At 37.1% G+C, this 26,331-nt stretch overlaps 1 protein-coding gene across 10 annotated transcripts in view; it reads left to right on the top strand.

Annotated features, from left to right (window-relative positions):
• Nucleotides 1-26,331, top strand: part of CPEB3 (cytoplasmic polyadenylation element binding protein 3) — a 95,607-nt gene that overhangs the window by 54,477 nt on the left and 14,799 nt on the right. For 6 of the 10 annotated variants that reach the window (XM_063339719.1, XM_063339717.1, XM_063339714.1 and 3 more), the window contains 3 exons: nucleotides 5,204-5,227; nucleotides 9,951-10,118; nucleotides 11,968-12,057. The exons of 2 other annotated variants lie outside the window; for them this stretch is intronic. In XM_063339719.1, the coding sequence (XP_063195789.1) occupies nucleotides 5,204-5,227; nucleotides 9,951-10,118; nucleotides 11,968-12,057 (282 nt within the window). The remainder of the gene's footprint in view (nucleotides 1-5,203; nucleotides 5,228-9,950; nucleotides 10,119-11,967; nucleotides 12,058-26,331) is intronic. 2 more of the 10 variants (XM_063339715.1, XM_063339713.1) reach the window with 1 other exon arrangement.

Genomic DNA, 26,331 nt, shown 5'->3' with positions numbered 1-26,331 from the left:
CATTTAATTGAATCATGTCAGATGATACACGTTTCTAGGTTGAGCTTTTGTGTACTCATCACTGATACCTATTTTTCCCAAGTGCCACTGATTTTTATTTTCTGTTGTCTTGTAACTGAAGTGTATTGTGAACAGTGTGTACTACAAGCCTTATATGAGTATAGCCAGACCAGTTACAGGTGTGATTTGAGACCAGAACAGTAAACCAGTACAAGCCCTAAAGCATGCATAGTTGTTTTGTGGAAAAGTGTTCTCACAGCCTTCCTATGGAATAATCCTATTCCATAGGAATAAATTAAACCAGTGACAGCACATAACTCTGGGGTTTTAAACTTTTACTCTTTGTAGCCTTGGGTAGAGCTTGTGAGGCTGATAATCAGTTTCACTGTTCTATTTCAATTTTCGCTGTCACTTTTGGAAGCTTAATTTTTTTTTTATTTTTCAGTTAGCTATGCTTTACCTTATTTTGTATTATCAAAATAGCTAACTACTAGAATACAATTTTCTCTGGATCTCATAATTTTTCCTTCTCATAGTCTGTCTCTACTGTGACTGTATTGAGTTCACACGAGATGAAAGAAGTCTAAATGCTTCAATTTGGGGAGGAGAAGGCTGAAGGTGAATGAGATGGAGCCTTAGAAAAATCACAGGGGAACGCAGGATTGCTGTTTACCATGTTCTACAGAGCTAGAACTAACGGGGCAATTGGTGAAACTTCCAGCAGATCGATTTAAAACCCACAAAAGGAAGTGCTTCTGTAGTTTACTTCTGGAACTTGCTGCCACAGGAATTTGTGGAAGCAGATAGTATCAGCAGGTTTGAAAAAGCATTAGACAAATTCTTAACAAAAGGCCTTTATGCAGATATTAGAAGTAGGTGAGAGTGAGCCTCCTAATGTGTTTCATCTAAAGACTATGAATGCTAAGGTAATACAAGAGAGACATACCACTGATAGTGGCCACTCTAACATGCCCTTTCTAGTGCCACTATTGAAGACTGATTACTTATCTACTTATCTAATTCATTGGTCTCACCCAGCAAGGCATTGCATATGAGCTCTCATAGGTGTTCTAGCTAAGCTAGGTGGTTTATGTCTACATTTTAACATATGTTAAGTATAAGTTTATAAGAATATGCTTTAGTCAAAGTCCTTTCTTTTCTGTAGGTCTTCACTTGGTTTCATCTCTTTCAAATAAATTGCAGAACACCTGCCGTACTAATAATAATTCTCAGAAATCGTTTGTGCAATTCTGGTATTTATTTGCATGGTTTGCTTTTATCACACAAGTTACACAATGTCCCTTTTTGTGTTGGAACCTTCCAACACAAACAACAGGGCAAACCCAAACTTATTCCCAGCCGAAGTAGTGAGCAGAAGAATGAAGGTGGTTTACTTGTTGGTCTACAGTAAGCAATGTTTTGTTGCTTGATTGTGTTCTTGGTTCTTAGGATGTATGTTAACTGAGCAAGAGTAACTTTAAACAGCAGAGTAACTTCCCTTATCCACGTAACTTTCCTTTCTCTTGCCAACTTGTCACACTGGATGTTTTTGTCCTCTGCCTTTCCAGGACCATAGGCAAGGGTTGTTAGGTCACTCCTTCCTTCTGAATCCTCAAGGGCTGTCTTGCGTGCTTCTGTGTGGCATGCAGCTATGCTCATCTCATAAACCACGTATCTCAAGAGTTTTGTGGCTCTTCATATAATTTTGCAAGTGCGTTCTTATGCCAGCAGCAGACCCCTGCTCCCTTGACTGCCAGATAGATATCTATAAAATTCAATCCTTTAAAGTTATTTTTCATCAGTTTCATATAGCTTTCTTTGAGATGCAATTAAAATTTAAGCATTTCAGTTGTTTTGATTTATTGCAACAATGGGTAATCTTAGCTGCAGGCTTTTGGGAATTCTAATAGCATTAGCACTAAACTTACTTGATTGCATTGCAAGATTTGGGGTTTGGGGAGTTCGTTTTGCTTGTTTGTTAAAAGCTCAGAGTTCTGTTCTTCGAGATACAGTTTCAAGTTTGTAAAAATGCACTCAGCTTCTGTGATGAGGTGAGTTAATAGTTTCAGGAGAGTTATCAGGAGGTAAAAGCATGTATTGTTCCTTTGTATTTGAGTAACATGCAATTTGGGACGTAGTGGTTATGTAACTGTCAACCTGTCAGAGAAAGCCAGTTGCAAAGGGCTGGAGAAACAGGGACACGGTGGGGATCGTGCTGGCAGTTGCACAACTGGTCAGTGCCTGCTTACAACAATTTCACATTTTACATGGAAAAATGCACTCATCCCTTCTTCGAGCAGCTGTGTTTTCATTAATGGTGTAATGCTCTATGAGGTACCTAGGAAAGAATCGTTTGCGTGTTGAATTTTGAAACCTTTCAGGAGGTGGTTTTCTGTGCAAAATGACGTTCATATTTGGCACCAAAACCAGTATATGGGAGTGGCTTCATCAGTGGGTACAATTTTGGGAACAGATTTTTGGAAACTCCCAGTTTCTTTTCTTTTATCTTCCATTGGAATTGCCCAAGAGAGAAAGTAACTTCAGATATATAACACAGGCAATTTAATTGCTTGTAATAGTACAATAATCTTCTTATTGGCTCCCAAATGTCTTCATTCAAGACTAAATTGTTTATTTTCTAAAATATTTACTCAAACTGGATGTATTATGAAATTTACCTGATGAACCTTCTATTAAGTCTGTTGTGCTCTGAACTTTGACTTATGAACAAGATGCATACTTTTTATTAACTTGTCTCAAATGATAGATTCTTATTTTGCATCCTGTGTAAACAACATAATAAAGTGTGTGTTGACATTCTTAAGTTGGTGTGCCGAATAAATGTCAGCTTGCTGGAAAATGGAACATTTTAATGTAACATTTTAATATAAACACTGGATAAAATTGAGTTTATTTTCAAATTATATGTGTGTGTCCGTATATAAAATCAACAGTAGCGAAACTTCACCTTCTTTGAGTGTTTAAATGTGATGCAATGTTTTTAAATCAGCAAATGCTGAGTAGGCTGACTGTCTTCCTGTGTAAGAGGATTGCACTATTTTCCCCCTAGAATTTACAGGTAATTGTAAATACACCTTCAGTAAAACTTTTTTATGGATATCAAGATTATGTGTGAGCTCATATATAAGATGAAAGTAATATCATGCAGTGCAGTGTAACACAGAAGTGTTATGATATATGAATGGCAATAGGTTATTCTAATATTTACAGAAGTCCTTGGCAGATTTCTCCCATCACGTACTGCTATCTTATTCAGAGCCTAAATGTTTACACTAAGCGTATAAAGTTTTATTTTCTTAAAAAGACACACAGAAGTCTTTTTCATCTCATACTAAAGCAATGCTTCTTTATTTTAGATTGGTAGCATTCTGTTTGAGAAGCCTCTTTCAAATAAATTAACTCTCAAAACATGTTGATAGATATACCTTCATACATGCTTATTTTTTGGTGTATGTGCGTTCAGCAAGACAAGGACTTACTACCTGAGGTCTGACAGTGGTTCTTTGCTATCATAATAAGTAATATGGCTTCAGCAGTAACTCAAAGGAGCAGGATTAATTTTGTTCTTGCTGGAAAGCCAGCTCTTGTATTAATTCTCCCTATCACTTGCTGTGCAAGAAGCAGTGCCTGTTTCGGGGCTTACCAACTACATCACTGTGGCTGAATAGCTGTTCATACAAACAGCTTCTACTGTCTTTATGTTAAACATAAATTGTGAAACGGTTCTTTATCATAGCCCTTGACATTTTTTAATCCCCCAACAACTCACATAGTTGCGCTTCTGTGGCCTCATTGATAGTGGGAGAAAAAGACATTAGGTGTATGGTGTCTGAGACTGTTTCTTCAGGGCTTGAGGTAGAAGAGAGGTTACTAGTGCCTGTGCTGAATGAGGTTCAGCCTTGCTCTGAGTAGCCCCTGCGGCCACTCAGAGGTGACAGCCAGGGGACCAGTCAGCAGATGAGTAGTTAACTAGCAGATGAGTCTTAACTAGCCACAACTGATCTGTCATCTAATTGCTGGCCAAAGAAAAGTAGGTAGGGAAAGCTGAGAATGTGGCTATGAAGATGGAAATAGAAAAATGGGAAGACTGGAACGTTTTATGGTAGATGACACTTGGGATATAGAAGGAGGGAGTGCGAACTAGATTAAGTTGGCTAAGGGGGATTGTAGGGAGAGCTAAAGGAATCACACCTAAAACCTGGGCCTGTAGGGCAGGGCTAGAAGGCATCATGTTGGTTTTGGAAATAAGAGATGGAGTTGGCAAGGAGGAGGAACACAAATAGTATTGCGATGAAGAGAGAAAGACACAAAACAAGGCTCTGTTACCTATTGCCTAAGCTCACTTTCTGTTGAAAAGCTACCTGATCCGTAGCCTTCCACATTTGATTACCTTGGAAGACCACAGATATCTTTTGTGAGAGGCTGAAGTCCCTGTGTGGAAGACACTGTTTTCCAGATTATTTTCTGGTATTCTAAAGTTTCCGATCAAAAAATGCTGCTTTTTGCATTTCCTATTATATCACAAAATATGTTTCTGTGCTTGCACAACATTGTGGATTTTGTCATTGGTGCATGTCTTATTGAAATGCCGTATTAATTCTGGTAGTTATAAAGACATTTTGTCAATCTGTTTTTATTTGTCTGAACATACTGGCTATTATGTTCATATTGTTTTGGTAGGATTTTAGTATTTACAGATGGTTAATTATTTAAATTGAAACATAATCAGAAAATATGTTCTCCACAACTAATTAATAAAATGCAGAATGAATTATTTTAATTAGGATTACTGTTGATGATGTTTATTGCCTCTTAAAACCATAATCCTAAATTATTATTTTATAGTACTGTAAGTCTGATATGCCTGATTTTTTTTTTTAATACCTTTGCTATGTAGAAAACTTGCACAGCAGGTATGTTCCTTGGGTTTTTTTCTTGGGTTTTTTTGTGGTTTTGTTTTTGTTTTTTTTTTTTCTTCTAATTCTCCCCTCTGGCTGGGTCATCTTCAAACTTTTTCTCTTGACTTGGGTTGTTTGAATTTCATCTTGCACTTTTTGAATGTCTTTTCCTTCTTTATGGTGGGAGGGGAAAAAGAGAAGAGATAGAAGCTACCTTTTCTTTGTTTTTGGAGGTAAATCTAATGACAGCTGTACCGACAATTTTCTTCTGTGTTTACATGCAGCCAGGAGCTATGGGCGGAGAAGAGGTAAAAGTATTTATTAAATGTTTTGTTTGCTGAATAGTGGGAGAAATAAATATTTAGTTCTCTTGTGATAAGATGGTGTTACCAATTTTAACATTATTTGGTTGATCAATTGCTTTGTATCAATCTCCTATTCTTCATTTGTAAAACATCTCCCTTTTAATAGCAGATTAAAGCAATGATGATCTTGAGCTGATAACTTCAAGTGTGTTGCTACTATCAGTGAACTGGAGGATGACTGAATGTAAAAACTCTCTCATGATGCGTATTTATGACTTTAAATCTCTAGTGTTCCAAAAAAAAGAGTGTTTTCTGGTTTGTTTTGGTTTGGTTTTTTTTATAGAACTGCAATGTTTAACTAGTGCATTGAACACTTCAAAAATATTTTTTTCTTAGATGAAAAATCTTTCATTGCATATTACATTGGATTGCCTTAGGTAGAACATTGTGAATACCAATATTAATAATTGTCCTCAACAGTGAATATTGATAATAATAATAATAATCTAAAAAGATAAAACATTTGAGCACATTTTAACTTTATTTTATCATAGACAACCCTTAAAAACTAAAAGCAGACTGAAAACATTTTAGAAATGTACAGTGCTGCATATGTTTATTCTGAGAGATTAATGAACATGGCCAATAGCAAGCTTGCTGACTACCGAGAAAAGTACTAATGTACCTTACATTTATGGTCTCTGTTGTAGCTTACACAGACTGGTTTTCTCTTGGGAAAATAACAGTGAAGATTGCAGCTTTTATCAATTAGAGTTGGGCGGTGCCACCTGCTTGGGGCATTTTGGCATTAAACTTCATTTTATCTTCTGTCTCGTGTATGTTCTGTGACAGCTATGCATGTGACATCGCTTCCTTTTCAAAATGTAGAATTTGCATCACATTTGTGAAGAAGCTTGGAGACAAATGTAGGCATCCAAGCAAGCTGATAGCGTATAAGTAACTTGTAGTTTGTACATATGTATGGATTGAGGCAGTAGGCTGTGCAGTCTGTACTAACACAGTTTGTAACACAGAATTTGAGCTTATTTTGTTCAAAGCTGACTGGTTTTAGTGTTTATCTGATAGTTGAAACAAAAATAGAAGATTTAAGTTTTCTCCATAAAGTTACCTTCCTAGTTTGCCCACTTCCAGAAAAAATGCTATTGTTAACAGATGTGGAATGCATCCTTACACTTTCTGAGTGCTCTCATGGTACTGAAACAAATTGGAAAGTATGCGGAGTATATAATATTGTATACTCTCTGTGCATGTAAACACTGTTTAATTTCATTTTATGATTGTGCAAGGGTTTCCAGGTTGAACAAATGGCACCAAAGTAGGGAAGGAAGGGGGGAATCAGTTGGGCGCTATTAACTTCTTGCAACTAATGTTTACTTGTAGAAGTGAAATATAATAATGTGGCAATAATTATGATGAATGTAGTGTAGGCTGTCTTATACAAATTGTAGTTACGACAAAACAGGGCAAACAAGTTCTGAATGTGCTGGACTTTCAGATTTATTTTTTTTTCACTGTAACAAAAAAGCATGTTTCACTCAGTATTTGTTTCCTGTGTGAAATTCAGGCTTTTCTATAGTAACAAGTAGATTTTTGTGTGTGTGTATGCGTGTGTCTTGTCATTAATGTTAGGGATTTTGTGACTTGTCTTACTCATACGATCTTAAAGTTTGTGATATTCATGCTTTTTTATTACCTTGAATTTCATAATGTTGTTTCAAGCTTTCTTAATCTAAAGAAACATGAAATTCTACAATAGACTGTTAAAAAAAATAATGTGTTGTTTATCAAATGTTCTCATATATCCTTCTCTATTATTGTTTTTACCATTGTGGTAATAAGCAGAGTACCTGGAGGCAAATCTGTGCAGGGACTCATTTCATGTTTATTATACTCGGATATTTTAATTAGTCTTTGATTCTGTCACTGTGACTAAGCATCTTCAGTGAGAAGAGGTTTTGTCAGAAATTTCTTGGGGCTTGCCATAACCTATCCGTTCTCTATTTGATCTTCTGTTTTCTTTGAGTAAAGAGGCGAGTGTTTCTTTGTAGGTATGCTTAGAGCTGTTGAGTCATGTTCTTCTAGGTACCTTGTTTTTAACTTTTACAACCAGTTTTTCAGGTACAGATGTAAGCATAGCTATGGGAAATCAACCCAAAATCTATTCTGCTACACTGAAGACTTAGAGATGCCAGGGAAGGGGCGCAGAGTATAAAAATAGGGCATTTAGTGATGCTTTCCCATAATACTCTCCCAGAGATTTGCCTCTGGCAGTTTCTTGAGGTGATGTCTCAATATTTATTGCTTCAGAATGGATTTTTCTCCTATTCTTGCTCATTCCCTTTTCTGAACCTACATAAACTTCTCAGCATCTTAAAAAGCCTGTTGCAAGGGGTTCCACAGTTTGACTTGCTTTCAGCCTTGCCATGTATGGATTGTGTTCAGTGCACTTTAGTTTCCCCTTACTGGAAGACACAGTGAACAGTCATTCCCTATTAGCTTGTCCATATGCTTTCCATTATTTTAAATGTATACTTTATACATTTAACTCTATAGTTGACTTAAGTATAAAGTGTTAGATCATCTTTTGCATTTACTTAAGATGAGTACAATGCTTGCAGACTGTCAAGCATCTGGCATAAGAGGCGATACCTTGCTTTTTAAGCTGCTGTGCATTTTTGTTATTTCCTTCAGAACTCAGCACTTACTCAGCCTCCTCTATATACTTGTATTTTAGTTGAACACCTTGTTCTAGTACCTATTAATTCGATATGTCAGCTTCTACTAATGGCCCGTGTTCTTATTTTTTACAAGAAGGTAGGTTGGGGGTGTGGGAATTAAAAGATTATTTAGCGTCTTAGTAATGTCAATCTTACGGATGTTTTCAAATTTCCTACTTTTCAATGGATTTTCTGATTTGATACTTTTACACAATTTTAGCCTTCCTAATTATTATTTCTCTCATGCATGTATTCTCTTTTATGCTGAAATTCATTATGTTTATATATGTGCATCACCTGTTTGCCATTAACGGAATATTCATCAATAGTCTTTCCTGTTTTATGCTCTAAATCCACTATTTCTGACTAGTTGTACTAGACTCTGAAGAGTAGCATCTCTAAGTCCTTCTCTGATTGTGGCATTTACCCTGTTTTTTATGGTGGTGATTAGAAAGCACAGTAGGATTTTTGCTTCAGTGGATTTCTGTATCTGTGATCTCTGTCAATGTTGTGCATTCAATATATTCTTTCTAATCACGACTTTTCTAGTACCCAGTGTTCATAAAGATGTCAGGCTGGTGTTCTGTGTCAGTCAGACCATCTTTCCTGGTTTTTATTTGTTAGCTTGTTTTGCATATATAGGGTAGCTGCTTCTTTTTGTAATCTGTCCTTTAGTACTGGAGACTCCTTTACTGGTATTTTCAGTGCATGCATTTTTCTCACTAGTGTCCCTCTGCATGTCTTGGTTTTTCTCCTTGTCCCTGTTTTTTTTCCCTGTACTTCCCTGTGCTGCTAATACCGGTATGGTATCAATTCTTCCTTAGGTCTTGCCAGAAGTTGGTTTCATGTGATCCACTACCTTTGAATTTAATTATGTGCCCTGCTATTTGTATTTGTAATTAGCCCCCCTAGAAACTGTTTGTATCACTTAATTATAATTCCATGCCTGGGAGCAATCTCCCATGATATGAGGGGACATTTACCCTTTCAGAGTTGAGATGGGGGTTCCCATTTATACATCTCTCTATGTTGCAGGATTTATTTTTCAACTCAGGTATAGGGAATTATTAAATTCTAAAGATGGTGTGTTCTGCAGCATTGCTTACTTACAGACTTTGATATCGCTTTATCTTCTGGGTTAATAGATCTGTTCTTAAGATAACGTGTATACTTTTGTAGTAATAGCAACGAGTTAATTGCATCAAATGACCACAAATAAATTCTTTTCATTAACAAACTGAGTTGCAGCCATTTATGTTACTTTTTGTTAACTCATTACTGAAGGGGTGTTTAACACTGAGTAACAGCTTGACAGGCTATCCTAGCTAACAACTTTTTTCTTCAAGTGCAGGTTTTTTGTGGTTTATTTAATAAGATTTTAAACTCTTTTTTTTCTTGTTAGCTAAGCTTCTTGCTTCACTTACATATTTAATATCCACAATACAAAGCTTTTCTATGTTTATTTTGCTGTTTGCCCCCCTATTCAGACTGAGCCTCTGTTCACTTGAGGAGGAAGTGATGCAGCCCTTGTGGTTAGGACCCTGTAAAGCACTCTGAAGGAGACTGTCCTGCTCTGCAGTGCAATGGCTTGAGGGATCTGCTCTTTAAGATCGTTCCTTCAAGATCTGTTATGGAAGATTTAAATCTCTAAGAATCGGTCTGAAATGCAAATCTTATAAAGGTTCTTTCTATAGCTATGACACACAATTTTATCAGATAACTTGTTGGTTATCATTGCTAGCCATTTGCAAGGATTTGCTTTAAAGCTAAATTAGGTTTATTTTCTTGTAAGGATAATATAATATAGGCTTGGAAAAATAGAAGCAATACTAATGAATGTCCTTTGGCTAATTGGACTGCTTAGCTGGGCCCTTTAATGCAAAATCTGTTAAAGCAAAACTGTAAAAGGAAAATATAACGTCTTTTACTGAAATATTTAATTCTCCAGGAAATAGCGTTAATTATAGATACTACAAAATCTGTTACAGGTCGGTCTTCACTCTTTCCTTTTGAAGATGGCTTCCTAGACGACAGTCATGGTGATCAGTCTTTATCATCGGGTCTCAGCTCTCCAACACGCTGTCAGAATGGTGAAAGAGTGGAACGCTATTCTAGAAAGGTGTTTGTTGGAGGTCTTCCTCCTGACATTGATGAAGGTACTGTGAATAAGTTACATTGGTGAGATGTGGGAATTGGCTTTCATGTAATTACTTTAAAAAGGGCAGATTTCCATTAAAAACAAATGTATTTTCCCAGGTATGTCGCTTGTAGTGCCTGTGGCATTATTTAAAACAAACACCACCACCCCCTGCTTCACCTCAGAATTTACTTGACGTTCTTTTATACTGTAGATCAGAAGAGATGGAGACAGAAATAGCAGGTTTTCTAATCTGCAATAGCAGCATGTGTTTCCATGTATGTGAAGCTGAAAAAGGGAACTTAGTGGGTACTGTCACTCCTCCACAGTCTTTCCCTGTTCTTTTCAAAAGATGTGGTTGGCTTTAAGGCCTTTGTTAATACAGTCCTTACCAAAATAAATCAGGCTTTAATCAATCAGCTCTTATATCCAGCATATATGCAGAGCTCAGTCGACAAATGTAGGGCGATTAATATGGTTACAAAATAAAAACCAGCTTAATAGGGATGGTCAGGTTTTTTCTCAATCTAAATCAATATTTGCTCTACTTGTGTGTGTGTGCCTCCACGCACCCTGACTCGCAAACCAAAATTGTGACAGCTTTTGTTGTATTTTTCTTATTATAGATGGAATCCACCACTGTCTGCCTTGAATTGGCATACACAGGGAATTTGAGGATGCCTTATAATGAAAAGAGAGGGATCTCCAAATCTGATCTACTAAATTGAAGCCTAAGCCACATGCAATTTTAATAAAGAAATAGTATAAGTTGCCAATCTGTGGTTTACAAACAGCTCAAATGCAGTTCCCATGTCACATGATGAGTTGCAGGACTGCTGATACAGGGACTGCTGGGTAATCTGAATCCCCAGCTGTGAGAAGAAGCAGGCCAACAGGTACAACTGATGTGAATGATGCTGGGTCAAAATCAGAACCAAAATACACGCCCAGCCCATTCTGCGAGGAAGTAACATGGCCACTTGGGAGCTGTCACCCTCTTCCATGAGAGATCAATTCCAGCAACACCTTTTTCCTTCAGCTCCTGAGTTGAGTTATGCAGTATGTGTTTTGTGACTCTAGTTGCTTGAAAAATCTGACGTGCAGCTCATGGGGTCAGATAGGTTGGACAGATCTCGAACAGCAATCAAAAAATTGGAAAACTACTGCTTTTGTCTTCAGCCTTCTCTCCTGATGGATTGTCGCTCTGATTTATCTAGTATCACATTAGACACAATTTTAAACTAATTTTTTCTTTAAAGGACATAAATAAATGCATTGAGAAAAAAGATTTTTAAAAAATAAAATACTTTTTTCTGAAGTGCTTGCATGTAAGCCAGAATTGTGCTATACGATAGTTTGAGATGTGTGTTCCACAGTGTTTCTAAATAGATGCTTAAAAAGCAAAGAAATAACTTGATAATTCAAGGCAGATTTCCAGAGGGGACTGAGGAAGATGAAATCCCCAGAGTCGCATGACCTGATGCAGCCTGCTTTCTAGGGTATGCTGCAAGGAGCGGCCATGCCAACATGTAGCTCCTCCTTCAGTCCCATGTGGCTGCATCTGACCCTGCTTTGTGGCTATAATTAGAAATAGACCGCAGCTGAAGCATATTCACTTCTGATAGATCATGTTTGCATTTAATCCTGCTGCAAGCTTGCATTAGTGGAAAGTAAAATTACTTTTTTAAGCATCCATGTGTAGCACAGAGGTGAAAGAATATTTAGATATCCTCTATGTACGTTATTGCAGTTTTCATTGTTCTTAACAGGTGTAGAAAATAGACTGTTTGTTTTTTGAAGTAAGAATTTTTACCTCGCCACTGTCAGTCTTCAGATTCTCTCTAAGGTGCCTCCTTTGTTTTTTGTAGATGAGATCACTGCCAGCTTTCGTAGGTTTGGACCTCTTGTGGTGGACTGGCCTCACAAAGCTGAAAGCAAGTCATATTTTCCACCTAAAGGTAATTAGTTTAAAATACATTTATGCAGGCTGTTCTGGTAAAAGGAAACTACGTCTGCAATGTGGCAATCCATTACAAAGAAAAGATTTGACTCTTTATGATGAATTTTCTCTCTTTCAATAAGTGTATTTTCAGCAGTTGTCGTGACGGAAAAAACACAGTTCAATGACTGAAATGTAGTCCTGTATGTGCACTGTTTCAGCAAGCCTGGAGTCCTTGGATTAGGCCTGTTTATACTAGGCTTACTTTAGAAGGCAAGTTGCAGAGATTTCATAGTGCTGATTCTGTTGCATTTTGCATATTGTAGAAACTATAGGAATAATAGCTGGAAGTCACAGGTAGATCAGGTACACAGTATTTTGCAGAGAAGTGCGAGTCCGCTTTGTGCGTGTCCTGACCTAAGAAGCTGTGATCCTGCTTGGAACCAGGAGGTCTGCTTCAGGGCGCACCGGGTGCTGAACCACAGCCCCGAGCTCTGCTGAGAGATGGCTGGCTGGCACCCGCACCACGGTCACAGTGTTTCTGGGCTGGAGCTGATGTGGTTCTGGGTGGCTTAGAGTGCGTGCAGGTGGCGCAATTTCGTATCTGTCAGCGAAACACTGTGCAGACCTGTTTTGGTTGAGAAAGAGTAGTTTACGGGAAACCTGTTCGGGAGAGTTACTTGGCTAAATCAAATTGCTCTTATTGTATTCTAGTCTCTCCTGTGATTTTGTATTACACTGTACACATTCTATTCTCAGTCACACATGCCTCTTGCATATAGTTTGGGAGGTTACTCATGATCTGAAACAGCATGATGTTATACACAGAATTTCTGATCTATCTGTTAAGATTTTCTGTCCTCACTGACCCTGAAAGCTCTTAATTGCTCATTAAGGCCACTGATAATTTTGGCAGAACAATGGGCTGTTCAGTCAGTGAACTAGCTAATCTCTCAATATTTTGGTAGGTATATTTTGGCTGCAAAACCCACTTAAATAAAAGCTAACTTAATTTATCTGGAAGCTTAAGTGCTGGAGGCGAGAGAACTCTGTGACAAATGCTTGCCCTGTAAATGGTATTTGGGGCACTTAAAAACAGAAGAAAACCCATACATGCTCCCTCTTTCCCATTCCAGTCTCACAACTTGGTCTTGCTGTCAGTAGTTGTTATGCAACATCTGTTCTTAAATTTAAAAACAAAACAAAAAAACCCAAACCAGCAACAAAACACCCCAAACCTGAAAAAAACCCCACATATTCCTAAGGACAGTTGGTAAAATATATGATTTTCCCTTTTTTATTTTATTATTAAAGGTCTTAAGGGTCTTTTTGGCTAGCGAATTCTGATTGTACCTTCACTTACAAGTTTAAAAAATAATGTAGTAACCCCAGCTTCTCCTTGTCCCTGATATCTCCTAGTACTTGCCATTTTTTTTGTTCTTATTAATTCCATAAGTAACTATTCATGGTAGATCAACATGGGATTTCCAAGTATGATTTTGCTCTGTATCTGACAGTGGACTAGTTATGCCTCGCCAAACTTGTAAAAATGTTTTTGAGTAAGATCTATTTTAGCAGAAGACAAGGGAATGCAGCCACACTTCTATTTTTGTCATGATTCTAATATAGGAAACAGCTTTCAAAATCCCTGCCAGTTGCCCTGAATGTCTGTCTGAAAGTGCTAAACAACAGTCAATCCCAACTGTTCCAGATTTATTTATAACTGACTTCTTAGTTATCAATCAGGGCTGCGGCATCATACGTCCTGCGTTCCTGTCTTTGAGATTCACTTACAGTCATGTTAAGCTTGGTAGGTCAAATGTGCTTGGCTTACTCTGATCCCACATGGACAGCATCTGCATAGAAGACAGAATGTCATTACCAGGACTCAAAGGGTAAAGTTTGAATGTGTGTTATAATTGTTTTTCACAGCTTTTTGGTCTGTTTTATTTATAGAGAGTATTTCTTCTCCAGAGTTATTATGGAATCATTGACAGAAGTACCACAATAAAATGCCTCAAAGGCTGGTTTTCATCAGAAGTTCCTTTAGAATTAAGTAATTTTTTTTTCTGTTTTGATGCATTATCAGGCATTTCTTTAAAAATACAGTGAAATGAAAAGGGATATTTCAAATTATGCTTGATACAAAATTCAGTGACATGACTTATTCAGCTGTCAAATACTCATGAATTCAAATGTTTTCTCCCTTCCTTTTTCTGGATAGCTTCTTTTCCATGTTGCATTGCTAGTCTGTAAATTCTATGATATTTTGAATATGATTCTGTCAAATGGAAAATATGTCCCCCCCAAAAAAGATAAATTATTGAGGAGAGAATGAGATGTTTTTTGTGTGCTACCAATCTCAAAGGAAAACAAGAAAAACGGACGGCTGGAATGCCGTGGGGATGATGTGGAGGCTAGTCTTTGTTCCCACGTTAATAAAAAGCCTGACCTACAAGGCTTCTCCCACCTACTTGAATGTGCCCTGGCAGTAAAATTGAACCCTGCTCTTTCTGAAAATATGCCATCACTTCCAGACAGACTTTAGTGTCCTTTTGATGGAGAGCCTCTTTCATTACTCCTTCATGTCTGTAGGGTCAGACCAGCGGGCAGTGTCTGGACTTATAACAAAGTTCAGTATTTTTTGTTTGTTTGCTTTGGTAAGCATTCGGTTAGAGGTCTGGAGCAGACAACATCAGTAGCTGATGCCATGGGTCAGCACAGTCAGCTGAGTTTCACACTAGGGCAGTTTTACATCATGGTTTTCTGTCTTCCTAGTTACATCCAGGTGATGTCATCCCTCACAGACCTGAGTGTATTAATACAGACTTCCAGTATCTACTTATCTACTGGTATAATTTATTGAATTTGTGGAATGTTTACTATGTTGGTGCAATATATGAATTCCCTATAATTGCACTATATTAGGAGCACTTTTTTGATATTCTTATGGGCAGGAACAAAAGGCTGCAGGAACTATTAGCCATGGATAATATGATCAAGCATAAAATCTGAAAGATTAAAATAAAATGTTGCTTACAGTCTAGTGACCCCCACCACCCCCGAGGGCTTTATCTGGTTCGTTTAGTGGGCAAGTCAGGCCATAGATGTGTAGTCAGTTCTAGCAAGCCTTATTTAGCTGATGTATTAGTTGGTGTGGTTGACTAGCTTAGGTGCAGTGGCATGTAAGCTGTTTTCAGGACTAACTGGGGTCCAGAAAAACTCCTGCAGCATTCAGCTTGAACAAAGGTTTTCCTGGATTGGGCATTCTGAGCAGTATGGTGTCACCAGAGGTCCACTTAGGCACATTACCTCAAGTTTAGTGCTGGACCTGATGGACATAAACTGGTTGTGTGCGAAATGCTGAACTGCAGTCTCTGGCATGGTGAGTTATATAAGGCTTATTTCAGTGCAGTGCCAAGGTGATGGTGTTGGGCCTTGGGGGATCGCAGATCAAGGTGGATGTGTCTGCACCATACTCCTCAAGCACATCTATACTATCCAGTATATTTTACCAGATATTGTAGGTTTTTGTTATCTTTACTGTCTTGCCTGACATTACAGAATACGCTGTGAGCATCTGTTTAGGAAAGCGATCTGGCTTGCTAAATGGTTGAGTTTTTGTTATTATGATGACAAAACCAAAATCATCTGATACATCAAACAGCCCTTACCAGATGTATTTGTTGCCAGCGAGCTCAATATTTACGTTACTGAGAGAAGAGGGACCGGTGGCACCCAGCTGTTTTGTCACTGAAAGTGTATTTTATGTACTTGGGCAAGAGAAGCTGATAACAGCTGACAATGTGTATAAGAGGTTCCTATTTCTAGTTCTGAGCATCTGTATTATTGCCTTAACATTTCTTTTTACCCCTCCTGTGCATTGTAAAGCTTAGCACCATGTTTTTATGTTGGTGTCATCCATTAGGTGATTTTAATGCTTTGCTTCTGAATAAGGCCAATTCATTCCCATTGCCTGAAAAGTCTTTGGATTACATCCTTTGGCATCTGTTTGGATATGTTAGTAACGGAACTGGCAAAATTATAAATGCCATGTGTTGGTCTTGGGTAAGCAGATGCCCAGTTTGTAATGTGTTTACTTGGCTTTCACCACAGAGTACTGGGAATTAAATGTGGTTTGTGGCTAAGTATTTTTTGAGTACCTACGAGATGTTGAGAAATAATGAAATATGTGCTAAAGAATGTTATCAAATGTAGTTACACATTACCACGACACAGTCTATTTCTCTCTGGCAAAATCCAGATAATTTATATTTTATTGAAATACAAATTGATGGGTTTTTTACTTATTTGCTGGTCTGCTGAGTTAAGCAATGCTTCTGCTAACTACAGTAATTTCCCCCCCCTTTTTTTGTTAAACAGATGGTGCCAACTGTTTCAAAAACGTTCTTCTAGGTTTTTTTAACAGATTGCAAGCTTTAAAACAACTTTTTAAAAAGTCTTTACTGATTCTTTTCTTTGTGTTAACTATGATTTTTTTTTTAGCAATCACTAAAAACTGCACAATGTATTTTAAAATTACAAAAATTATGTAACGTCTTCCTCTGTTTCTTTCCATTTAGGAGGACTGATGTTTGGATAAAGATGAGATTTAGAGTGAGAAAATGAAGCATGGCAGAGCTTGGAGATAGGATGGGATAGGATAGATAGGAATGGGAGGAATGCTTTGGCTTTACAATTGATTTAGATGTGTGGTGCAGCAGTCTGAGCCTCTTGTGTTCTCCCTGTTCTTCACTTAGTTATTCTGTTATTTGATAAAAATAAGCACACTTGTCCCTGCTACTCCACAGGGGACACTAAAGGTGAACAAGATCTCATGAAGAAGCAAATAGTGTATGCAAAGTTGCACAAAGTAACATTATGAAGTGATTCTCATGCTTTAATTTAAAACAACTGGTGGGACAGACTGTATGAGCCTTCCTGATGGTAACGTTAGATGTGAACACTGTTGTTTGTAGTCTTCTGGCTGATCTTGATTTTGGGGATGAGAACCATTTGCATGGCTAATCCCATTGTCACTGCAGTGGCAACAGTAGCTTCTGCCAGAGGAGAAAGAATGAACGGCTGCAAGGAGAAAGTATGGAGTCATAATTTTAATTTCATCAGCCATATTCATAAGAAGGTATCTGGTTTGTCCGAATACAGCAATCTGTTGTACTGAAACTAATTGCTTTAGCTTAACTGATCTAATACCATACCACCAAAGTCCAGCTTAAAAGGCCTAGACAAGTTTTGTATTTTAAAAACTGAAGTCAGAGATCATGCTGCTTGCTAGAATGGAAACTGACATTCCTGATCCAGAAATACATGGTATGGCAAATAGTGATGCAAGATCTTTTTTAAACTTTGTCTGTTCCAACACACACATGCACAATATCAGTCTTTTACCCATTGACATCTGAGGCCCTGTATAGAATTCATAGTCCCTGCGTCTTCCCACAGCAGGGCAGCATAATCCCAAATCAATGCAATTCACAAAATTGCGTGGTAGCAAAATGCAGTACATACTGACCTGCTCTTCTGTAGCTGTGTAACTTCAGCTTGGTTTTGTATAGAATTTTCTTTTAGGTTTTTGATTACTTTTGTTTAAGCCTCCCTTTGTAAAGCTCTTCACACTATTTCCTTTCTTGTCCTAATTGTTTGAGGGTTCTTCATGTTTGTCCTGGTGCCTAAACCATGACGATGTTGTACTGATAATGATGATTTTAAAATGTCTGTCTTTGAGACTGCTGTGCCAGTTATCAAAGAGCATTCAAGGAGCTTGCTTCCTATCAGAGAATCTGTGTCCCTAAAACTATGCCATTTGCAATTTCTTTTTCTAGGGGTAAACAAGAATCTCATGAGGCAAAATAAATTTTTGAGCAATCAAGCCTAGGCAGAACAAGTCTGATTCTGAAGTAGTGTTGCAGGACTATTCTCTCCCAGCTTTCAACAAATGATACTTTCTTTCGGAATTGCTAGGTTGCTATTGATTTTATTTATTGTTTTTTTTTATCCCTGAAGAACCACAATTTTTTAGCAACCATTTGTTGACCCTTCTTCAATCAGCAATTAAGGAATGGCCAGGTCTCTTCAGAAGGGGCTCAGCATCCATAGTCTCCACAGGATTTGGTAGTAAAGGTGTTTCTACCTGTCAGTCTTACTAATTGCTTATGACTACAGTAACCAAATAAGTAAATAAAGGCTATTTATCATGAGAAGTATATAATGATTGTAGCCAAATATTCCTAATGTAGTTCAGGTTATTATCGAAAACCTTTTTTGAGAGCCAGGACTGTGCAAGTTTAGAAAGCGTGGGTGGTGTAGGATTCAAGAATGAAATTTGGGCTTCTGGGTTCTAGTACAAAGTCATAAAGCAGAGTAAATCCAACCCCAGCAGCTTCTGTCTTCTTTGTTAGCGTAAACCAAATGTTCCTTTAAGAGAAAAATCTTATTTTTCAAAAAACAATTTATCCCTTTCTGCTTACTTCCCTCTTTTCTTTATTCTCCTTATGTGATGTCAGAAACCTTTTTCCAATCAAGAAATGACAAATTTGATGTAATGCCCACAATTACTGGATTGGCTCCTTTTCAGGGCTGTTTTGAGGTGCGGGGGTGGGGTTGGGAGGGGCAGATGTTGGGCTGCAATTACTGATAGTGGCTCTCAATTATTATTCTGTAAGAACTGATCTTGCAGGACCACATGCTTGATAACACCCCGTAAGACACTCTCCTAAGTGGGATAGTCTCTTATGAGATTCTATGTAATGGGACAAAATCATATTATTTTCTGCCTATAACACAAAAGAAGGCTGTTGTCAAAACTTAGATCTCTGTTTTATGTTATGGTTTGGGGTTTTTTTGTCCTCAAGAATTTGTGGTTGAGTTTTAGTGTACAGGACCCTTGTCTATGCGTAGACTTTTTTTTTCCGACTTTTTTTTTTTTTTTCCTTCCTCCAAAGACTTCACAGTTCTTAAGATCTCTCTGACAGGCTGGAGTAGATCCTCTACAGTGTCCTGGCATTTTTGGTAGTTCTTTTCTTCAGATGAATAACATTTTTAGTATCAGCAGCCAAAACACATTGGACAATATGATGTCTATGTACTGTAATAAGTTTGTATGCGTATAACAGGCAAATAAAGGACTAACTTTTCTGGTTTTTGAAGAAGTCATATGGATTTGGGGCTAATGTGCCATACAGGAAATAAATGCAGTAGCTCTGCATCACCTAGGTTCCTCGTTATTGCTCAGCAGATTATTTAAGCAGGAAAAGTTTTGTTGCCTCAAAAGTGAGAGTTCAAGGGCTGTGATAGTCCTAGAGTAGCTTTTCCAGTGCACGTTGCTAATGTGATAAATTTTAGTGTCAGATTTACTTGTTATGCACAGGAAAATGAAGATTTAGTATTTGGTACCTGAAGACGAATAAAAGTCTACAGTTTCTCATGCTGCACTTCTAATTTGCTAAAGAAACAACTCGTTTTTATACTCTTCCTCGCTAATGTGCTAGTCCCCAGAGTTTCCAGAAAAAAAGTTATAAAGACAATTGTGTGATGTTCTGAGTTTTAGCCTGGACGTGCATCTGTCAACCAGCCTCTTTCATATCTGAATCTATTGGAAAGTGGTTTATATAATCAGGGGGTTGACTGCAATAACCACGTAACTTCATTTTACAGCATTAGTCACAAATTGCTAGAAGAGTGTTGTAGTCATAATTGTTCAAAGGCTCTTCAGAAGTTTTTGATAGATGCAAAATAGCTTTCTTACACCACAGAAGTCAACGTGGAAGGTTGCTTTGCTGAATTCAAAATGGCATTAAATTCTAGATTTCTTCTGTTGGGCTATGAGATTATTGCAAGAACACGGGATGTCTCATAACTCGGCCAGCGGTCTCATCAAAAGGCCTTCAATTTCCCACAGAAAAAATTCAGGTTTCTAAGAGACTTAATTGATTTGTTGGTAGCAATTAAAGGATGTGTACTTTCTGAGCCCTTACCATGGTCTGCAGTCCATGTATCACTTTTCTGTTTCTGTGTTTTGCTTTGACTGATGGGCCAGGTAGTATGTTGCGTGATGAGAGATACTTAGGCCACATGCATTGCTTCCAGCATCTCATCTGCACCTACTGGTAGGTGTTTTTCATAAGCCTCCTGACTCTTTAGGGAAAACTAAAGGTCACACGTTGGAGTTGCATAATATTCTCTTTCCAGAACAGTCTTTCCATAAATCATCTAGACCCTTTCCTGTTGGTCATGTGCCAAAGAGGGAGGCTGTTTTCTCTCACTTGCTGCCTGGAAGGGTTAAAATTGCAATAGGATTTCTTATACTTTACACAAACTATTTTATTAGACTACATTGAGTTAAGTCACAGTTGATATTTAAGGCTTGCCTCAAGGGGATTGCTGCTTCCAAAATCTAAAGAGCAGCTGACTGGAGTCTGGTTCATGCATCTACTAATCACTACTCATCATCACAAGCTTTCAATCAAATGCCCAGTTCAGTAGGTTCTGTTTAAATAGCAATTCCAAGCATCCGCTTTCTGGACTAACTGTTGGACGAAATTTGTTTGGGCAGATGCTGAAATAATTGAGCAGGATTTTTCAGTAAGACTTACCTGTGTATAGTGCCTGTATTTTTTCTTCATTGTTGTGCTGCTGTTACCTGTAGTAAAACTTCTTGAAATCCTGACTTATTTAGACTAAATATACCTCTGACTTAAATGGAAAATAGACAAGTGTTTGGTTAAATGATGCGGTAATCTAAAGAACTGATGGTGGCCAAAAAAAAAAAAACCCAAACCAAATTTCAGACAAGTTTACCAATGTCTCTTTTGGACAGAAACAGGAAATCTTAAAGATAGCCCTTACTAAAGAATGCATTCTTTTATGAGTTTTATGAATATTGTATGAACTCGTAGATTTTTTAGGAGTAGGTACTGAGTATTCAGTATTCTGCAGTATATAGGTAATTGACACCAACTTACATGCAAATTGAATATTTTTTTAATTTATTGGGCACTTAATTTTAAGAAAGCTAGACTTGGTTGTGACCACAGGTTTTAAATCGTAGTGTTCTAAAAAATGATCTCGAAGAGAAAGGAGGAGCCCTAGGAATATCTTCTAGTAATCAAAGATGAATCTTACAAATCGTCAGCTATCCAAATCAGGGACAGGGTTAAGTTGAAAATTTTTACTGTTTTAGCTGCTACTTCAGGAGATACAGATCCTCTTTTAAAGAAAGCTTTATATTTAGTGGAACAGAAGCACATAGAGCTTGATGACTGACTGACTTACATTTCCTAAATCAGAGCACTGAATCATGCATTTTTAGGGGTGTGCATCTCTTTGTCATTTTTGTGGATGATAAATAAATGTATTAGACTGTGACATATGGTATAGTAATTGAGTGTGCATGTATATTATACTGCGTATATCAAACTGAGTCACTGTGAGTACCTTATACATCACACATGGCCTACTCAGGAGGTAAAAATACAGTCTGGCATAAATTCCCACTGGATTTTTAGCTACTATGAAATGTCTGTATGGGGAAGAAAATATTAATTCTGATTGAGAAGTCTCTTATTGATGATATATTTAAATAGCGAATAGATATTTAAGCTAAAATGAAGTATATTAGATAATTCAATGTAGCTACTGTTTATACCGAAATTTTGCATAGGATAATGGCTAAAAAACTCCTAAGCAGACTGAAATATGTTCCTTCTTTGCTACTGTCACTTCATAGTGCACACATAAAAGAAAAATGCTGCTAATTCTGATTTGAATGACTGTCAGTTCACAACATCTAGCTAAATTTTCTTTCAAAACCCACTAATGCCTAAGATACTAAAAGAGCTTTAAGGCAGCAACAACAGAGTGGAGAACTGAAAGCGTTACCTGGAATTTGAACATACCTAAGTACAGAAAAAGCTTTCCATCACTTATCTGTATCTGTAGGAAGTAACCAGAACACTTTTGTCATATAGAAGCAGTTAAATGTTTGTCTGATTCTCATTAATCACTTCTAAAGCCAAGTAGATTTTACTGTGGTTCTCCCCCCCGTACCTCTTCATTTAAATACTATTTTCATTAAATGTTGCCTTTTCTTTTGTTTTGTAAATGGAAATATATGAATTGATCTGTAAATATTATGGGCTCCAGGATAAAAGCAGTCCTTTGAATAGCTTTATAGAGGACTTGATAATATTTAGTGCTATGTCTTGTTTTGCTAATCATTTATGAAGCAGCAAATTATTCTTTCAAATCATTGAAATAAGTTCAAGGGGATGACTGGTGGGGGGTGGGGTGAAAAGAGAGATTCTGTACTAGCACTGCAGCATATTCACTGTTTCTGAGGGTCACCTAAAAAAATAAGTCATTCCCTACTCCTGACCCCTGATCAGTTGTAATCATTTCATGCATTACAAGCTTGTGCTCTCTTTATAAATTCCTGTAAGTGTTATAACATTCTGTTTTCCATTCCTAGAATCACTGCAGTGATGCCCACAATTTTACCCCTACGATAATGATACAGTAATATAAAATTAGTGTAATATCATCTGAATATATAAATCAGCAATTTATCAAAGGTAATATCCCAAATTACACTTCTGTTCTCTCAAATCAGGGGTTAGGACTGGCAATAGGAAGGTATCAGGTGCTGGAATGAAAGATGCTGTGGATACCTGTGCCCAAGGCAGCGTATATGCCTCTCGCTGATTTCAAAAGCTAGAAGCAGCTGAGAACTGGTCTCTCTCAGATGTCTCAGTGATGTGGTTGGTGAAGCGCAGATTATCGGTCTGCTTACAGGAGATTTAGAATCATACAAAATCAGGAAATACATTGCTGGCTTGATCTATCTAAATGACACTGGGCATCTTCTCTTTTTGATTGAAGTTCTTTACTTTGAATGAAGCTCTTGACAACAGTCCCAAGTGTTCTGCTGTATCACAGCTCTAGTAAGTGCTGTTTCCTTTCTTCTTTGAAAGTAAATTAAAAATAAAAAATTAAATGAAAACCTTTTCTAGTGTAAACCCCAATTAAAAATAATTGACTTGGGCTAAAAACTAGCCTGGATTTTTAGACCTTTGCTTTCTTCCCCTGAAAATCTTTGTGTTGAATTTATTTTACCTCCTGCTGATGCTACGCATTACACAGAAGATGAAATCAAGCAGACAATTTATATTTATCTAGAATTCTTCTATGGTAATGTTGCTTGGACTAGAATTGGAAATTGGCTTATTTGCAAAGAAGAGTAACAGGTTTTGTTTAAACTTAGAAACTGATTTCTTCTCAGCCATCTGCTCAGAGTAAAAGCAGCAGCCGCAGCAGACCCGACCCCCTCCAGACGATGACAACGAGCTGCTCTGCCCAGAGCAGTCACCATTTCATGTTGCCCTTGAAAACCGAAATTGAAAAATTCAATTCTGAGTTTAGTTGCTTTTTTGATATTTATGATGTAAATGCATGCTTTCTCATGCTGCTGACCCAGAAAACTTACAAAGATAGCTCTTGCCTCATCAAAAATTTAGTCTTTGTCGTATGATTAATTCATGTCACTACTCTTATAACTACAAGAAACAAGATTGTATGTTATAGTCTTTCTTTTATGTTTTTATACCCTTTAATTCTGATTTATAGCTACTATAGATCATGCTGCAGTCTGAAGTCTCAAGTTTTAAAATGGCTATGACCTTTGAAAGAGGAGACAACCCTATAAATTTGCTGTTGCAATGTTTTACACTAGTGTAGAAGTAAAATGCCAGATAAAAAGAGAGGCTTTCATATGCTTGTAGAATATTTTTTTAGTTAAAAATAAAAAAAGGCATTTCAATGTTTTCTTTTTCAATACAGGCAGGACAGGACAAACTGAGATGGCATATGTATAGTGGGTTTTTTCCCCATAAGCAGCGAAAGTCTTGAAGTAGTGATGACTAGCAAATCCCTTCTATTTCTTGACGTGTTTTGTAATTGAAAAGACTTTATAAATCATTAGCTCTAGATAATCACTACAGCACTATCAAAATATTGTCCTTTCTATTCAACATTGAAGTACAGAGGAAACACTGGGGCACCTCTCCCATGTCCCAAAAATAAAGTATGTCCTCATGGAGCTTGCAGACATTCTGTGGGTGGGTTCTTGTTTGTTTTTTTCTCCATTTAAATTGAAGATGTGGGGGAAAACTCTCCATAATATTTATGACAACATAGCAGGTTTCAAATTTCTCTGTTATTTGTGTGATGGTAAGATCATTAAGAGTAAGGGTTAAATGTTAGTTTCCATTCTTTTGGTAATCTCAGTGATGTGGGCTATTTAATGGTAAAACTGGAATTATGAAGATACGCCGTTTATTTTACAGAAGCTACTGATACAGAGCCTCAGTTTTCATTCAGCTCTTCCATACGATCTGCTTGCTTGCTGACTTTTCTTGATATGCATCTTGTCTTCCGTTTAACGATGTACGTTCCACTTAATTGCTATTTAGATTCAGGATCCAGTTATTTTTCAGTGGAACTGAGGATATGGAGTATATACCTTTAATTAAAACCACACAAAACCTACCCCAAAACCTGTCTTTAATGTGGCATATGGGGAATTTCTTACATATCAGACTACTCAGACTTGTCTGGTACTCATGAAAAACATGTAAAAATGAACAGGAGTCTCGCTGTAAGATGCTAAACTGTTCCCATTTCTTATACACCTTTTCTTTTTTAGAGAAAAGAATCAGCTGACAGGGTCATACACTGCCATTTAAAATTAGACTGACTAAAAGAAATTCATCTTTGCAGCCCTGACTAATACATAATTTCACTCTTCTGCAGTAGCTAAGTGAGATTACAGCCCTTTCTATTTTGAGGTTTCTTAAGTATTTAAAGCCTTTGATGTTTTTTGAAAATCCAGTCATGTCACTGCAATGTTTAAAAGAAAGTCTGCATTTTTTTTTAACGCCTTGGATTTTTATTTTTCAAAAATGAGTTTCATTTTTAATAGTTGTTTCATCTTTGGATTTAGAAATGTGTTTTATTCACGTTCAAAGCATCTTCTAATAAGATTACTAAGGGTGACTTTGAGCAATGACCCTTTGTCACCACATTAACTAATTTAGAAATTTAGTTCACACTGTTTCTAAATGTTCTTTTGTGGTGGGCTTTTAAAACAAATTTATTCTAAAAGTTCCAGTAAATACAACCATAATTCAATTCAAAACTATTTTTAAAAATCCAGAAAAAAAATAAAAGAAGAAAGTGCTATTTATATTTCATGAAAAAATTAAGTCTATTTAAATCTACTCTTTGGAGGTAGCTGTCTCAATCATCTAAAAATAAACCCAAAGACATGAGACTAGAACATTAATTTTCTTTGCTGGTTTAACTCTATCTTATTTTTTACATAATAATATGAGGTAGATATATATATTGAAAAATTTTTATATGAGATCTTAGGGGGATGGTAGATTTTAATGTAATCTTGGAGCCTATAAAATATCAGAAAGGACACTGTCTAAACTTTAAAAACAGAATGAAAGATTATATGCTTCAAAGGTAGTTTAACTTTTTTCAAGTATAAGCAGTCCTCCCATTTGGCATACGAAATGAATACGTGTGACTACCCAAAGACTGTTCTGACTTGCTATGCAGTATGTAAAGAGGAGAGAGATACAGTATATGATAGTATCTTGTGTTTCAAGTGACAACCTTGCTTCAAGCTTGTGGGACACAGCGTATAGGCCAGATTTTCCATTTTGTTCTCAGCAAGGTTAGGTGAAATTAGACCAACTGGACTAAATTATTCTTTCATATGGAAATTGTGTCACTGTTCAGATGTCAGAATGGGACACGTACAAAGGAGCTTAGTTCTTGTACTGCTTTCCATAAAATAATGAATCCTTGAGCTCAAGGTTGAGGAGCCCTGAGGCTGTGCTTCAGAATCTAGGGAAATTAATCTCCTCATCTTCCCTCTGCTGTACCCCTTTAAAGGTTGTAGTGACTTTTCTTACAGCAGAATATGTTGTTGCCTTCTTCCAGTGAATTGAAAAGTACAATGTTTATTGTCAGCACTACAGTGATGTGTTGTACCAACAGCTGAGAAGGAGCTGGATTGTTTCTCATCTGCCAAGAAGCCATATATCTGTGTATATAGAATATTCAGCTGTTGTCAGGTACCTTGCTATTTTCTGGGGCTTCAAATATCTTGCCTGTTTTACTTGTGAAATCTGAGTCAGGAGCTGTTCCCGTTGAGTCCTCAAACCTTTAGACTATTTGGGCAGGTAAGCAAGGGTCACTGCTGAAT

The sequence above is a fragment of the Chroicocephalus ridibundus genome, chromosome 6, assembly GCF_963924245.1.
Source record: "Chroicocephalus ridibundus chromosome 6, bChrRid1.1, whole genome shotgun sequence".
NCBI classification, from domain to species: Eukaryota; Metazoa; Chordata; class Aves; order Charadriiformes; family Laridae; genus Chroicocephalus; species Chroicocephalus ridibundus.
This window is presented reverse-complemented; position numbering and strand designations above follow the sequence as displayed.